Source organism: Amblyomma americanum, chromosome 7 (genome assembly GCF_052857255.1).
Source record: "Amblyomma americanum isolate KBUSLIRL-KWMA chromosome 7, ASM5285725v1, whole genome shotgun sequence".
NCBI classification, from domain to species: Eukaryota; Metazoa; Arthropoda; class Arachnida; order Ixodida; family Ixodidae; genus Amblyomma; species Amblyomma americanum.
In genome coordinates, this window is record NC_135503.1 from 42,519,271 (window position 1) to 42,536,126 (window position 16,856).

A 16,856-nucleotide genomic window follows, 5' to 3' on the forward strand; every position below is an offset into this window, starting at 1 on the left:
GGCAAAAAAGGTGAACGAAGTGGGAAGACACATTGAAGAGCGATTTCTTTGTGGTTTTATCTCCGAGGGGATTATATCATAAAGATATGTTTTAGTGTTTGCAATCCTATCCAACATTCTTGGGCAAAAATTTCGAATATTGGAAAATTGTAAGGTAATGTTATGGAAATATTGAAGGTCCATGCTTCCGATGCTCTTTTGTTTTAAAGCTTTTCCATCGCTCGCACCGAGCAGTTAAGACTTCCATAGAAAACCGATGGGGAACGTTTTTGACGATAGGAAAAACGTGAACAGAAAAAAAATACACAGAACTGCCGTCGTGTGATCTGCGGATATATTGATTGTTATAGCAAAATATTATATTAAAAAATTGCGTTCATAAACAGTTTTTCGTTCAAAAATGCCTTTGTCCAGAATTGTTGCGTAGGATATTCTCGAAAGCGGTTTTTCGCGCGTAGCCTAGAGAATGAATAAACGACTTCGGAGGTGCTCGCTCATCGCCAGAGCCGTTGAGAGAAGCCTGCCCTGCTCACCTGTGTAGTAGTTAGCCTTGGATGCCGACTGCCTGAACTGGAACTCGACGTACTTGCTGAACGAGGTGCCGTAGCCGGCCGTGGCAAGCAGGACGAAGATGAGGCCAATTGAGTGAAACATGAAGATCGGGTTGCTCGCCAGCCGCTTCAGAATCACCATTATATCTGCGTTGGAGGAATGAGCAGCTCGTAAGTGCCAAGAGCGCATTTTGCAGCACGTAATTTTCCATCATATGCTATTGCGATCAGCTTCAGCTAAGTGGCAAGTGCGCATGTGCCGAAAGGCGGGTGGCCATCCGGACTTCGCACCTTAAATTAACAGATCGCTGCGGTGCACAGTGAAACATAATATTCAAAACAATGTGACATAGCATCGTTGCAGCATTGCTGCATTATCTCATTACATGCGGCAAGAACTTAAGCGCCACTAAACCCAGCACTCAACACAACAACATAGTTGCAGCAAAAAAGGCAAAAGGGCTACACATTGCTGAGGTCCTAGAAGTACACACCATCCCCTCAGCGGTTTTTGATATCGTGGCACATGGGGCATTGTGAAAGGCTACACTAGGGTGGCTGGGCGCATCCTTATTTCTAATAATCTTTTCTCCACTAGTTCGGCTTGCGCCGCTGAGGCTGCGCGCTGTAACCACAAAATGGTGCCAAGGATGTTACGGCAATATATCCTATTAAACTTTATCTGTACTTCGACTGTTTGCCTGCTGCGAGATACTCACTTATTATATTAGCAACCGCAAACGCCTTGAGAAGCCATGCTAACATATCCGTAGGTGTGTAGCTTATTGTTCGCGGTCTGCTAAAACCAAAAATGAAATTGTTTCTTGATGGCACTGGCTAATGCTATGTAAAACATAACTAATGTGATATGAAACGGCGATACACGTTCCATTTACTTTAAGATCGCCAATACAAACGAATGTATCTGAACAACATCAAGCCTCACCAACTGGCAGCGTGTCATCTCGCTGCTGCTAGGAGTCCCTTTGTTCACGTTGCTATGTAGCACTTGTTCTCTGACCACGGAAATTACCGCATCATAGCGATCTTTCCTCACATTTTCTTACGTATTTGTTGTTTCTTGAGACGACAGAATGTATGAGAAAAGAACGCTGTGATGGAGTGATGAGATGTCTAGAGGTCAGCATCGACGGGATGGGGCATAATTGCTCAATAAGGGTTCATTGAAGCATTTTCTTGATTTCATGCTATCATAAGTGGAACCTTCCGCGAGAGCGACCTTCTCTCCGTTCTGCATAGATTTGCCACTCTCTCTTAAACTTCGCTGGGACGTGAAGCATGGCATAGAGTTGTTTTTTTCTTCTTTAGGCGCCTCAGAATCACGTGCATAATGTCTCGGTCCCGTATACCTTTCACCATGGCGATGCTGAATCCGTGCTTTCCCGACCCTTCCTGTCCTTCCTCGCCCTTGGCGCCCTTCTGGGACTTGAGTGCGGACAGCTTCTGCAGGCGGTTCACCTTGTAGTTCTTGCCGGCGGGCAGGATGCGCGGGAAGAGCATCATGGGCAGGGCGACGATGCTCAGCCCGATGCCGAACAGAATGTAGCCCATCCACCATGCACCCACCCAGCGTGGGTCCCTTGGTGTGATGCCCGGGTCGTCTGAAGAGAGAAATCGGCAGGTATGTGCACTCCCTCTGGTAAGCTTACGGAACGTGATTTTGGCAAATAAATCGATTTTATTTGTAATTTGCGCACTTAGTATTAGGTTGCATGCATTTATTCAGGTTACGCGGAAAGGCGCCGCTGAGATAGTTTTTTTTTTTTCGCAAGCATTGCTTTCTGTAAACTTTACACTGACTGCACGTGGGCTTACCGGCTGTTGCAAAGGTTTGCGCTGCATCCGAACGGCGCTGTTGACTGTAAACCTTTGCTACAGACTCTGCTGAATCTCTACCCGAAAAGTCCCTTTCAAGAAAATACGTACCGTCAGTATAAGTAGAAGGCACCCCATCGGAACTATAGTGAATATCTCTAACCTAACCTTGAGTGGTGCGTTATCATTTATTTGTCAATGGCTTAGCTCTGCTTTACCGCTTATCCACTCAGTGGCGTCTCCATTGGATCAATTCATGAAGTACTCGCTGTGATACTCGCTGTGATGAAAGACGCAACGTGCGTGCAGAAAAAGACAGTCATAGCCTAGGCGCAGAAATTCTGCGCGCGGGGATGGCAATGTGCATTCGGCAGCAGGAAGTTATGGGAATGCCGGTGTGCAGAAGAAAAAAAAAGATTATTTCGGTGAACTTACTCAAGCCGGTCGCCTGAAACGCCTTCAAGCATGAGGGGACATGCATGCTGGTACCGTGGCAAATAGATCGCGGTACAGTGCTACAATCAATTTTTCCAAGCGCCGCGTCCATTATACTTCTGGTGCCGGGTGTACGCGACGAAAGAACAGTAATAAATGGAAATAAAAATATGATTTCTAAACAAGAATATGTCGTCATTCCCATTACGGTGCTATTCGGACAAAAAACAATACCTCGACTCACTGTGTGAAGCTACAAGGTCACATATTGGTTGCTTGACGAGGACATATAGATCGCAGATATTTAAAATGTTTATTCAAAACTTGGTCAGTGCCTGCGTTTTGTATGTAGGCTAAATTTTTGCGCGAAATTCAGTTTGCTAAAGCCAGGGCACTCATTTGCAGCAACCCATTATATTTTAAATCAAATTCTGCATAGTCAGACCTGAAGCAACAATTGAGCTTTCAGGGTATAGATTCGCAGCTTACTACCAGACTGGCAGAGACATTTCAATACATATAAAATAATTTACTACGAAGCATAATGTTCAGCATGAACAAAATAAGTGTACGCATGAAATTATGGGGCAGGAAAAATGTCAGTGAAGCAACCATTGCCATGCAACATTCCACGTGAGTACCTGCGAAAGGGACCATTCGTTAACTCAAAGTTAACTTGGTGAAGGGACAAAGCTGCGGTCTTTGTTGCATGAAATGATCGTCACGGACTAGGAAAATAAGGGAAGTCTGACATGTGCTAGGTATACTTACGGAAGGGGTCTTCGTAAAAACGCAGGCAAACCCCGGCAGTCACAAATCCCAGAACAGGACCCAGGAGTCTGAAGGCAAGCCCCATTCCTGCATAAAAAACAAACACTCGTTTTGTGTTGTCATTCAACTCTTTGTGTTACCCGTTACCGCAGATGCGTTACGAGAGGGGATGTAATTGCGAAAACGTGGCCAATAACAAAACAAAAGCGAAACATAGGAGGAAAGTAACGACGAAACATTAAGGTGCGGCAAGAAATAAGCACAATGTTCACTGAGCGTAAGTTTCTGCAACAAATCCCTCACTTCCGACCCGACCGCCCTCTCCAGGAGTTGTCCATGAATACACCAACTCCTGAGCGCTTACAGCGTGTGCGTGCAGATTCCGCAGTCATTTACCCGCCGCGGTGGCTCAGTGGTTAGGGCGCTCGACTACTGATCCGGAGTTCCCGGGTTCGAACCCGACCGCGGCGGCTGCGTTTTTATGGAGGCAAAACGCTAAGGCGCCCGTGTGCTGTGCGATGTCAGTGCACGTTAAAGATCCCCAGGTGGTCGAAATTATGCCGGAGCCCTCCACTACGGCACCTATTTCTCTTTATCTTTCACTCTCTCCTTCATCCCTTCTCTTACGGCGCGGTTCAGGTGTCCAACGATATATGAGACAGATACTGCGCCATTTCCTTTCCCCCAAAAAAACCGATTCTTCTTAAAGCTTGTCAAAAAGATTGTCGAAAGCTGCTTTGAAGCTGCAACTCCTTTCGTCCCTCCACATTCCAGTCACCCTCTACATATTTTGGTTTTGCTACCTTGCAAATGAACAAATCAGTTCTGTTAGGTTCTCACTGCCGTCGCAAATATATTTATTATACCCCAAGTTCTCCGACGGTGTGCCCTCAGCCGATTCGAGTATGCGGGCAGGAAGTCTCGGACTGGCTTTTGTTGCGACGACAGTTACGCACACAACGTGTTTGTCTCCCGACCACCCTGAGCCAAACATAATGGTAAAATAGAGCTAATGCAGTCATCAATCCTCGCGCCGAACGGTTATTCTAGGGGAATGACCTTCTGACTGGTTGATGATCGCTTTAAATCTCGCCTCTATGAGAGCAGCGACGTCTCTTCGAGAGATTAATGGTTCATGAAGGACAATTACCCCCCCCCCCCCCCCCCCCATCCTAAGAAGAAAGCAATCCATATACCACTTGTACTCCTTTCTGACTTAGAGCGTATATAAATAGCCTGTACACAGACGTATGCATGCGGGCGCCAAGCACTCACCGAAGTAGAGGGGCGAGTTCTTCTTGCGGATGTTGTCGTCCATGTAGCTGCTGCCGGCGATGAAGAAGGTGGACCCACCGAAGCCGTTCAGGAAGTTGGCCGCGAAGAAGAGCGCGAACGGCGTGTAGCTGTCCGCGAGCGAGGAGCCGGCGCACTCGCGGTGGCCCGCCGCCGCCGAGTTGCAGAGGAGGCTGTCCGGACTCCTCCGCCGCGCACCCAGGGCGTGCGCCGTGTTGGCTGCGGGACAGAGTCTCGGCGTGAGACGACGGACCCTCTTCCGGCCGTTAGACCAGATAGAAATAAATAGGCTGTCGTTGAGCGAAGCAACGGAAGTCATTTTACAAGTCAAATAAATAAACCCAAGTAGGAATAAACAAGTACAGTCGAACCTCGTTACAGCGAAACGGTGTCACCCGCCGCGGTGGCTCAGTGGTTACGACGCTCGACTACTGAACCAGAGTTCCCGGGTTCGAACCCGACAGCGGCGGCTGAGTTTTTATGAAGAAAAAATGGTAAGGCGCCCGTGTACTGTGCGATGTCAGTGCACGTTAAAGATCGCCAGGCGGTCGAAATTATTCTGGAGCCCTCCACTACGGCTTCTCTTCTTCCTTTCTTCTTTCACTCCATCCTTTATCCCTTCCCTTACGGCGCGGTTCAGGTGTCCAACGATATGTGAGACATATACTGCGCCATTTCCTTTCGCCCAAACCCAATTATTATTATTATTATTAAACTGTTTATAACGAAATAATAGGTATAACGAAGGAATGACGTTTCCACTTGGAAGCTTGGTCAACACGGGATATAACGAAGCTACGGCTATAACGAAGTAATCGCCGGACCCTTTCAACTTCGTTATAACGCGGTTAGTCATTTGGTAAAATGGGACTTGCACTCTGAGAGTCTGGGCGTTTTTTTTTCGCAATTTATTTTTATATTTGAAGTCATGTTGAAACTGCCGAAATTCATGCAAATCTTTGGTTCGCCCTGGTATCTCAGTTTACAGCTCAGTTCTTAGCTTGCACATGATACTGCCCAGTCCAAAGTCATTTAAATAAATCTGCCTCTCCCTCTCTGTCTCTGACAAAGCACCCACACGCAGTGGAAAGGGCAGCTCACTGAGTATGTGCAGTCCCGGGCCATACACCATGTATGGCACGATGCTGATGAAGCAGCTGACGACCACGATGAGCGCGCCGATGCCCATGATCTTGGGCCTGCTGATGCGGTTCGCGTAGTAGCCGGCCAGCAGGTTGATGATGATGGGGCTCAGGTTGTCCGCGATCAGGATGATGCCCGTCGTCTGGCTGGACATGGCGAATCGCCGCTCGATGGTCGACAGCGTGCCCACGAAGTACGTCTTGTACGCGCCCTGCGAGGGGAAGCGGCCGCCGCCGTTGTCAGGCACAGGTAAGTGATGCACGCTCCAAGAGGGAAGGAGGCGCAGTAAGAGGAAGCTAGGAGGTTTGGTTTGGTTTATGGGTTTAACGTCCCAAAGCGACTCTCGCTATGAGAGACGCCGGTAGCTGAGGGCTGCGGACAATTTAGACCACCGGGGGCTCTTTAAGGTGCACTGACATCACACAATACGCGCTCCTCTTGAATAATAATAATAATAATAATAATAATAATAATAATAATAATAATAATAATAATAATAATAATAATAATAATAATAATAATAATAATAATAATAATAATAATAATAATAATAATAATAATAATAATAATAATAATAATACTTGGTTTCGGGGGAAAGGAAATGGCGCAGTATCTGCCTCATATATCGTTGGACACCTGAACCGCGCCGTAAGGGAAGGGATGAAGGAGGGAGTGAAAGAAGAAAGGAAGAGAGAGGTGCCGTAGTGGAGGGCTCCGGAATAATTTCGACCACCTGGGGATCTTTAACGTGCACTGACATCGCACAGCACACGGGCGCCTTAGCGTTTTGCCTCCATAATGCAGCCGCCGCGGCCGCGCAGAGCTCAGAGGCACACGCTCCAAGGGGATAGAAAGTGAGGTAAGACATAACGCACTGGGAGTTATGGAGCTATATAGTCAGTACTGCCATCAGAGTTTGACAAAGCTTCGGCAAAAACGGAGAGCTTCACTTTATTTCTTAACACGTATAGTTAGTCAGAGATCAGGAAAAGGAAAAGCAAGGAAGTTAACAACAGGAAAATGATTCTGGTTGTATACCTTGAACTGAGAGAGAAGAAAGCTTGACGTCTTATCACCTTTTAGCGATATTTTTTGAGATGTGAGTAGTAGTAATGGTTTATTAAAATAATAATAGAAAGGAAGCAAGAGATTTTTGCTAGCCCCGGCATCTGCCATCGACACTGAAGCACCTGAGCCGGGACAGCGGAAATAGAGGATAGCAGGCAGAATGGAGAAATGAAATGAAAGAGGTGAGGGGAGAGGAAGAGAGGATAGCGGGGAGAGGTAATATACATAAAAATATTTACACAATAATAAATATGTACAGGTTGCGTGCGTGAGTAGTTCATGATGCAAAGTGCGCCTGCCTTTTAGTTAGAGGAATGGGATGGGAAAATTGGCTGTTCTCTGAACGGCTTTGAAATCCATCCTAGACACATGTTTCTGCTTAAGTAGAACGAGATTGATAGCTTCGTAGGTTCGGTGAAAATAAATTCATGTGCTAATTGTAGAACACGTGCAATGACTTATTAGGTCCACAGTTGTTTTATTAATATTACAGGATCTGCTCTCCCTCCTGTTTTTATTTCATTTTCTGAGGTTTCAAAATAGCAACCAACGAACGCTCATATTTTTTTTGATAACGTCTTCTTGATTTACCGATACAAGTAAAGAAAACAAGGTATCGATTTTTTTGATGACCTCACCGAAAATCGACTACTTTCAAAGTGTTTTTCTCACGCAGTTAGGATGGCGCAAAGAAGGCGGCTTGTTCCTTGTTTCATTCTCCCTAGTTGCCATTTCAGTCGAGTTTGAGTAAGGAAGACTGGGACGATGTCGTAGCTGATTAAACTAATTTTAAAATCAAAACTTTTATCCCTTTTCTGCTCATGAGGAAGAATCCTCCTGTGTTGCTTTCCCGCGTGCTTTTCACTTTTATTACCTGAGTACAGGTGAATAGCTATCCGATTCTTGGCCGATCCCCCAGTGTGGGTATGTGCCATCTTTTGATAGGGGAACAACAACAACAACAACAACAACAACAACAACAACAACAACAACAACAACAACAACAACAACAACAACAACAACAACAACAACAACAACAACAACAACAACAACAACAACAACAACAACAACAACAACAACAACAATTCGGAATTTTCTACAAAGTTTACACACCCACATTTGAGCTTGTGTGCTTGTGTGCGTACCTGGAGGATGCCCATGAGGCTATAGACGATGAAAAACATCCTAGGATTGGCAAACCGCTGCAGGAACCGCGGGTAGCAGCTTCCCAGGCCGCACATGTAGTCGTGCTCCTCCTGAACGGCGCCGTCGGCGCATCCACCGTTCGCCACGGCGTCCGGCTTCGACTTCGCGTCGGGTCGCTCCTGTTCCGCCGTCGTCCGCTCGACGGTCCATGCCGGCTTCTGGGTGCCTGCCGATGGCCAACAAGGAACGGGGAACAGGTGAAGGTAATTATCGACGACACTTTTGCAGGCGTCGAATAGATTTGAAAGATAATCAATCAATCAATCAACCAATCAATCAATCAATCAATCAAACAATCAATCAATCAATCAATCAATCAATCAATCAATCAATCAATCAATCAATCAATCAATCTTCATTTTATTAGAAAAGGATGGGGCTGTCACAAAAGGCTGGTTTGAGTAGATTTTGACGCAGCGGCTTGCCCTACGTGAGACAACAACGTGCGACGCATCGATGTAAGACGTTGGGGGCCGTATTTTGCAGCCGTTCATGCCGTTTTCACTTCACCTGGTCGTGACGTCAATCCTGACGAAAGCAACAGGAGATGAAGAAGCTGACGACCAATCCCAGTCATGGCCGTTTCGCTCGCGGCGCTGCCGCTAGCCGCCCTGTTTCCACTGCATCCAGACTCTGGCTGAGTCACAAGACCATGCTAATGCAATTCTTGATAAACAATGGTTATGAAACATTTTTGGACGCATGAAGGATGCCCTTATCGGAACGGCATTCGTCTCTGTAATCGAGTCATCTGTGGGCTCAGGTAGCCGGCAACGACGGGCTGCATCAGAATATCTGCGCTCGGAGATGCTGCTGCAATTGCCGTAATGTTTCGAGGAATTCTTAAGAAAGATGACGACACGGAGGGATTGTTGGCAGTTTTTTTTTAACTATCCCGGATGTATACAATCTAATGTAGATTCCGAGTGACCGCTTCAAGTTTCTTGCTCATTTCGTGGTGGTTTCTTTTCTATGGTAAACGAGCAGGTGATTTCTCGCTGGCGATTATTAGGAAGCCTCCTTGAGCTTAGGCTGTCTGCACAGGAGAATTGTGCGTTTTTCTCAACTTCTCGCCTGACGAAAAGAAAAAAAATCTTTCTGCGGGAACCGGAACCATCCTTATGATGTCTAGCAGATCGTAGTACGGGATTGAAGTGATCCACTGCTAGGATCGGGAACAATATTTCTTCAATGTGTTCAATGTGTTGACCTGCAGCCATGCATTTAAGCGGCTGTAATCGTCCCCTCGCTATGCGTAAAAACATGTACATGACTCAGGCCTTGTGCATTCCGAGTCCACTGACGATATGCAGCAGATGACAGAGATCGACAAGAAATATAAAAGGTGGTAGCGACGCATTAGGCGGACGAGTTATATGACAACTGCAAAAAGAGAGAGAGAGAGAGAAAAAATGAAAGGAATGACTCATATTGGCATTTCTGGCTATGTGAAGGAGCCCTCTGCTTGCGCGCCGATGCGCGCGTGTGTGATATTTTCCGAAAAAACGCATTGTTGGGCACTCGTGTTGATAATAACTTCTAAGCACGTCTATAGGCAACAGGGTCCCGAGTTTCACGCTTAAACTCCGGTTCGAAGACGATAAAGAAATGCTAGGAGCTGTAACGGAAATCACGGGTTAGACTGACATCACAAGACTGTGATTGTACAAATTTTTATTTTTCTGGGTCTACTTGTCTAAAAAAACTGGCGGCTCTTATTTCCTTATATCACATACTGTGCGACAGAATAAAGACGTACGCTGGTATGTCTTTACGCATGATGTCACTGGAAGTAATAAGATATATGATACTTTTTTGTGTGCAAAACGAACTTTGTTTCCCTAACATGCCAAGAAAGTGCTGAAAAAGGCGGAGGTGTTGCATGGTGGTGAACGCACTAAATCTTATAAACGCACCAGTGGCCTCACTTTGTTCTTTTGTTTGTAGGAAACGGTCATCGGAAGCAGCTCAGATTGTCGGTCTGATATCGGGACCCTGCGTAAAAAGCTAAAACCCCGTGCACGAAAACATCTGTCACTGCAGTTACACACGCGAGGCGATAGGTGCGTCTGCTGCAGAAATGTAAGCTTGCTGGTTGGCCATAGAAACCCATGTAACCTTTCGAAGCTATCTCCCAAACCCCAGAAAATCTGGACAAACGCTGCTAGTTCTCACGGGTGCCACCTAGGGCCGTGTGGCGCTAAACACTCAAAATCACCGCGGGAATTTCGAATGTCTGCTACATCTAATTTATTTCTATGTCGGTCGGAAAGTGTTGGTATGGACGCAGGAAGCATTTTGTAGATCAAATTTTGCAACGAGGAGGAAGAGTCTGCCATGCTGATCACCATGTTTGCTAAGAATTCTCGAGACTATCTGCTTTTCTAAAATCCACGTCTAAAATATCCCCTTTGAGTTACGCCGTATTCGCTGCTGGCGGCCGACAGATGGCCCTAGTTGATGGTGTCCAGGAAAGCTGGGCATGTCCCACCTGCACTACCATGCATTTGGTGTACGTGCTCGACACGACAACGTATGCAAAGTACGCTTGTGAAGACATGGGTGCTATTTATTGCCATCCAAGTGAGATTGAGCCTGGGTTGTCACTCAGGTGAGCTCGTCGGAGCTAACACAAGTGCGGACCCACTTGTGTTCGTAAGCATTTTCAATGCAGATTTTCTCAGTGCGGATTTTTGCAATGCATAATGCATTTCTGAATTGAGAAAATCCGCACAGGTCATTGATACTGATGTTCAGGGTACTATAGAGAGCATTAGGCTTTGACATTTTATTAAAATTTCCAAGGCGCCGAAAATCACCGGAGCTGACCTCTGATCCGCGCCGATACATTTTAGAGCTGGGTAACTACACCGTGATATAGGTATTGACACGTGTAGCGCTTGCTAGGAAGCACACAAAGTAACGCGAAAGTAAAAATTGTCACAGCGTCTTTTTATTGCTTCGTATAACGCAGAAAAAACGATCGCGTATGATTTAGCCTGGTTAACAATAATAATAATTGGTTTTGGGGGAAAGGAAATGGCGCAGTATCTGCCTGAACCGCGCCGTAAGGGAAGGGATAAAGGAGGGAGTGAAAGAAGAAAGGAAGAAGAGGTGCCGTAGTGGAGGGCTCCGGATTAATTTCGACCACCTGAGGATCTTTAACGTGCACTGACATCGCACAGCACACTGGCGCCTTAGCGTTTTTCCTCCATAAAAACGCAGCCGCCGCGGTCGGGTTCGAACCCGGGAACTCCGGATCAGTAGTCGAGCGCCCTAACCACTGAGCCACCGCGGCGGGGCAGCCTGGTTAGGTCGAATGCGAATTAGGTGTGCTTCGGTTTTTCACTACGGTCTCGGTTGGAGGCGTGGTTTTCAAGGTCAAGCATGCTTCAAACAAAGATCGGCGAAATCTCTCTTAAGCTTCGACTTAAGGGTATAACGCGATAGCGTTAATGGGTTAATGTTCACATATGCGGAAATAGTCATTCTCTACTTTACACTCATAGATCCCTGGCAGTCCTCATACCACTCCTGGCGCAGTGGTGAAACGGTTAAGCTACGCGCCACTGCCCCGGCAGATAACTGTTTCAAACACAGCCGTCGGTGGTGCACGCTTGCGAGACCCAAGTTTCTCTTCCCAAGCAGCCTTAATGTGGCGGAGAGAAGCTTCAGACAGACAAACATCAGCGAAGTCTGAAATTGGGGGTTCTAGTTCCACCCGCCGCGGTGGCTCAGTGGTTAGGGCGCTCGACTACTGATCCGGAGTTCCTGGGTTCGAACCCGACCGCGGCGGCTGCGTTTTTATGGAGGAAAAACGCTAAGGCTCCCGTGTGCTGTGCGATGTCAGTGCACGTTAAAGATCCCCAGGTGGTCGAAATTATTCCGGAGCCCTCCACTACGGCACCACTTTCTTCCTTTCTTCTTTCACTCCCTCCTTTATCCCTCCCTTACGGCGTAGTTCAGGTGTCCAACGATATACGAGACAGATACTGCGCCATTTTCCTTTCCCCCCAAAACCAATTATATATTATATTCTAGTTCTAGCGAATTTTTTATAGTCACTGGCCAAAGTAAAAGAAAGCAGTTTCTCGCAGTATAGCATTCTGAATAAAGCAGCTTATATAGCTTTGCGAATTTGTCTTAGTGATCTGGCGTAGGCCTGTTTGAGAATTCCGCGAGCCGAATTCAGGGTGAGTATGAGCCGTTGTCTGGGCGATTATGGACTGAAGATGAAGGCGCGCTGATGCGTTTTGTTGTTCTGACTACCGCTGCTTCTTTCCAATCTCTTTCTTGTCCGGGTGCTTTCACGTGCTCCGCGATTGCACTCGCCGCTGTTTGGACTTTCTTCACATCATTCTGGTGCTGCGCAATTCCCTTTATTCGTAAACCTCTAAAACGTGCCAAAGAAGGCAACATCATTAGAACGGAAGCCTTGCCGAGTTGGTACGTACATCGCTCATATTTAACAATCCGTAGAAAAAAGAAAACAGAAGGGGAACAAGAAGAAAAGCTGAAAACACAGCGTTGCTCTATACGATTCAATATAATAAACCTCACAACAAACCAACCGCTCGTGCGCCTTGCTCTAGCTTCTACTTGCAAGGGTTTGTAGGGTTTGTAGGGTATTGTAGGTTTTTTGATTGAAATACAAAAATATGTGAGTCCAGCTTCGTCCTATCAGCCAGACTTCTTGTGCAACGTCCCATTGTTCGTCGGCTGATCAATCTTTGCCAGGAGGCAGCCTTTGAAAGCTGGGCGAGCGCAGTGTATAATTGCCGGATGTGCGCTGTTCGGTGGCATTTCAATTCACATTGATTGCTGTACCAACCAGGGGAGTTCTGTGAAGTTCACGCTGATGTCCGTGCAATCTAATAACCAAGAAAACTCCCGAAACAGAGAGCGTAGAAAAAAGATAGGGGGGTGGGTAAGCTATTAGTTTGACTTGCACTCGAAGTAAAGGTCAGCTGAAGCCAATGCTTTGCATTCATGATAGGTGCCGTGCCCACAAAAGTGTTCCCCGATTCAACGATAAAAATGTGTTTTGTTACTTGTGTACACATAAGTAATTAGTACACTATGTACAGCTTTCTGCCGGAAAATATACAGTGCGCTGGTTTTGATTCCAGGACGTGCATTAGTGCATTTCGTACTGTACCTGGCCTCAGTTTGAGTCACCACGGCTCCGAACCTCTCGAGGGAGAAAATGACCGCCGTCTTCACACCCGAAAACTTAGATCTCGGGGACATCAAAATCATCGCTAGGTGTCCAAGCAGCAAAGCCGAGAATTTGTGTTGTTAAGACAAGTGAATCACATCTCCTACATGTGCTACTCTTATTTGTTTGTTTGTAATTTTGTTTTTATTGTTTTCGTTTATAATAACCTCTAGGCCTGGTGCTTTGCAAGGAGGAGTCGATGGAGTATTACAAGCAAAATACAACAAATAAAATTAAAAAAACCAGGCTAGTTAGTATCCCGCGAATCAAATAGTATAGCTAATGTGGCGCGAATGGGGCGTCTTCAGTGATGACACGTGGTCCGGGTATGTGGTTCCAGTCTTAAGAGGTTCGGCTCAGTGTAGGAGTCACTGCTCGTTTACGTCACACATCAAAAATTCAAACTATGTGCGAGTAGTCCAGAAGCGACGAGATGCAAAAAGAAGGCTCAGTACTGTTCCCACTTGGAGTTATTGATCAATTTGCTCTCGCCCTACCATAAGCTTGCTTGCCGTCCTGGCTAGCTCAGTTAGTAGAGCGACTGCTCCGGTGAAGCGGTGCTCACGGGTTCGAACCCCGGACCAGGACGAATTTTTCTTTAACTACGAAGTTTCTGAGAAAGCTGCTTTTCTTTGTAGCCGTATGGCTGCACGTGAATGGATGCCAATGAGTAATTACTCCCTTAATATAACTGCGATCAGTACGAAGATTGCGACAAGTATGGAAGATTTTACGAAGTAAACATGGACTAGGAAATTTTCCGCGAGAAGCCGCTGAAGTTTGACTTGACGTGCATTTCATTGATGCATGGCAGAATGGTGGGCCCGTTGCTAAAGCATGTTCAGGAACTTTGATGACGCTTAACCTGTCTTTGAGAGTACAACCCCAAGTACTTCATTTCATTGATTCATAGATCGCTAGTAGTCCTCATACCACTCCTGGCGCAGTGGTGCAGCGGTTAAGCGATGTGCCACTTTCCCGGCTGGTGGCTGTTTAAAACACAGCCACCTGTGGGGCTTGTGAGAACCATGGCTCTCACATAAGGCCCATAAGGCTCATTATTGCACAGACGGAAGGCTGATGCGCACTAGTGCCACAGTGGGCAGGTGGCAATTGCAGTGAATTTATTTGAATCAATTTCATTGCCACCTGCCATGGTAAACAGGTTGCCCACAATCGGGTGGGCAGGTTAATTGCCAGCTGCCCACCTGGCAGGTGCGCCACCTGCTTTTTCGTGAACGAAACCACTGATGCAATCGCATTAAAAGGATTACGGCCAGCCATAAAAGACGGGCACACGACAGATAAAACCAGATAACAAGGTCTGGGACTAACTACTAAAATTTTTATTTAAAATATACCGCCGTGTAACAATCACGCCTGCGCCAAGTCGCTGAATGTATACTGGTCGCTTAATGTGCGTTTCAATGCTGATATATGCATGGGTGATTTGCAAGGAGGCTATCTCAACAAGACACACATAGTTTCATAGTGAGTAGTATCGGCTATGTGACTACGCGTCAACTTCGGGCGCACATGGCGGTGGTTGGGGGCTCTCCTTCGATCTCAGAGGAATCTCAGGGCATCAGGCCTCACGACATCTTTGTAACGCAGGCTCTGCTTGCTCAGAGTAGCGTGCTCAGAGTAGCGTCAAGCTTCCAGGGTTTGTGATGTGGGGGCAATGTTGTGAAACGGTGGCGCACGAACGCGAATTTGCGGCCGATTAGTGAAGCTTCCTCAACAAACCGATGGTACAGGCACGAGCAGTATTAAAGAGAACACTTCATTTCCGCACATTTAGTGATTGCCTACCAAGTAGGAGTGGTGAGCGCACTTTTTTTTTTCATCGTAGTTGTCCTCTTGAGGCATGATCTCCTTAATGTCTTTTTCAGGTTCGGTACAAAATTAAAAATAAAATTCGTCTTTGAGGGCGCACTATGTGTTATCTTAAACATTTGACGTTTAACTTTTCACGACATTCATCGGCGCCTACCAAGGATATTAGTACCCAAGTAAGAGAGACAGGCCAACTGCGGCTGTCCTTTTAATACGCATGGTAAGCAGGATCTAGGAGTTTTCGTCCCATTTTGTTATTGGAAATGAATAAAAGTAGACAAAAAGACGACGTATCAATAATTTGATGCGCAACCACCAGCTGTAACGACATCGTGAGTTCTGTCCTCACTGGAGACAGGTTGTTTGTCTGCATTTTTTCTGGTACTTCAAACTGTAACCAGAAAAGCGTTTTCCGCTACAAGTAACACACTATTGCTTCACGGTGCTTATCCTGGTTTCGAATGTTTGGCATGATACATGTGCTTAGCAAACCCGTTCCCCAGCATCAGTTCTAGCTCTCTGTTTCTAGTTCAACTGTTGCAACTCTATTTTCTTGGAACCTCACTAATGTCGAATGTTAGTTGTAATACAAATATTAAGCCTCGAAGTGTAAGGGTGTTACAGTTCGTGCTTCGATGTAGCTGTGAATAAGAACTGAAAAGCCGGCACCGAAGCCGTTTAACACAGCACATCCTATAGCAAGCACGTGTAGCGGGTTGGCTACGGATGTAGGTAGAAAGGCTGAGCGTGGCTATACAACATGAAAACAAAAAAGAAAAAAACATATTACTTCATTATTCAGAAGCTAACGCGCACGCAAGCAGGTGAGCTTCTTTATGGCGCATTGTAATGTAGGCAGCATTGTGCTGTCTCGTGTTTATGCAACAAAGCTTTGCAGGGCCAGGTGCCCAGCTTCTCGTATTTCGCAAATAAACACGTTGGCGCCGACTCTGTGCAAACCAAAGCCGGACTTTTGTTGCTGCGTACTGCGAAGTTCATACTGTATCCTGCCTGCAGGTGCAGAGGTTTGGTCTTTATGTGATTCCTGTAGTCGAGGGGGGGGGGGGGGGGTGATTATAGAGAAAATGCAGAAAAAGGTCCACAGGGATTCACATTCCTTTTTTCTTACTCTCTATACAGCGGCACTTTCAGGCATTTCTGCAGGTCTCCAGGCATTTCTGACTTGCTGCCAATCCGTCACAACAAAGTGCCCTCTCGACAGCTTTTACGCACCCTTTCCTAACCTCGTATGTAATGGATGCCTTTGTTTTGCACGCATATACGTACTGGATACCGCCGATGTGCTGGCAGCGTGCTTTCTGTTCGAGGCTGAGCGGTGCATTCCGGTAAGACCACCGATTCAAAAACAGCGGGAGGCTGTTCAGGAATGTCTTGTTGACGTCACTGCTGAAGCAACTGGTGAGGCGTACCGCATTTCGGCGAACGAGCACTCATTTCTACCTGACATAAAATTAGTGTAGGGCTTCATTGTGGTTGGG

At 46.4% G+C, this 16,856-nt stretch overlaps 1 protein-coding gene across 1 annotated transcript in view; it reads right to left on the minus strand.

Annotated features, from left to right (window-relative positions):
* The window catches only part of LOC144098964 (solute carrier organic anion transporter family member 74D-like), a 63,946-nt gene that overhangs the window by 4,349 nt on the left and 42,741 nt on the right, over positions 1–16,856 (minus strand). Inside the window, exons 3-8 of the mRNA XM_077631951.1 lie at positions 8,243–8,469; positions 5,988–6,240; positions 4,869–5,105; positions 3,594–3,680; positions 1,922–2,173; positions 534–698 (exon numbers count right to left, since the gene is read on the minus strand). Of these exons, the coding sequence (XP_077488077.1) occupies positions 534–698; positions 1,922–2,173; positions 3,594–3,680; positions 4,869–5,105; positions 5,988–6,240; positions 8,243–8,469 (1,221 nt within the window). The remainder of the gene's footprint in view (positions 1–533; positions 699–1,921; positions 2,174–3,593; positions 3,681–4,868; positions 5,106–5,987; positions 6,241–8,242; positions 8,470–16,856) is intronic.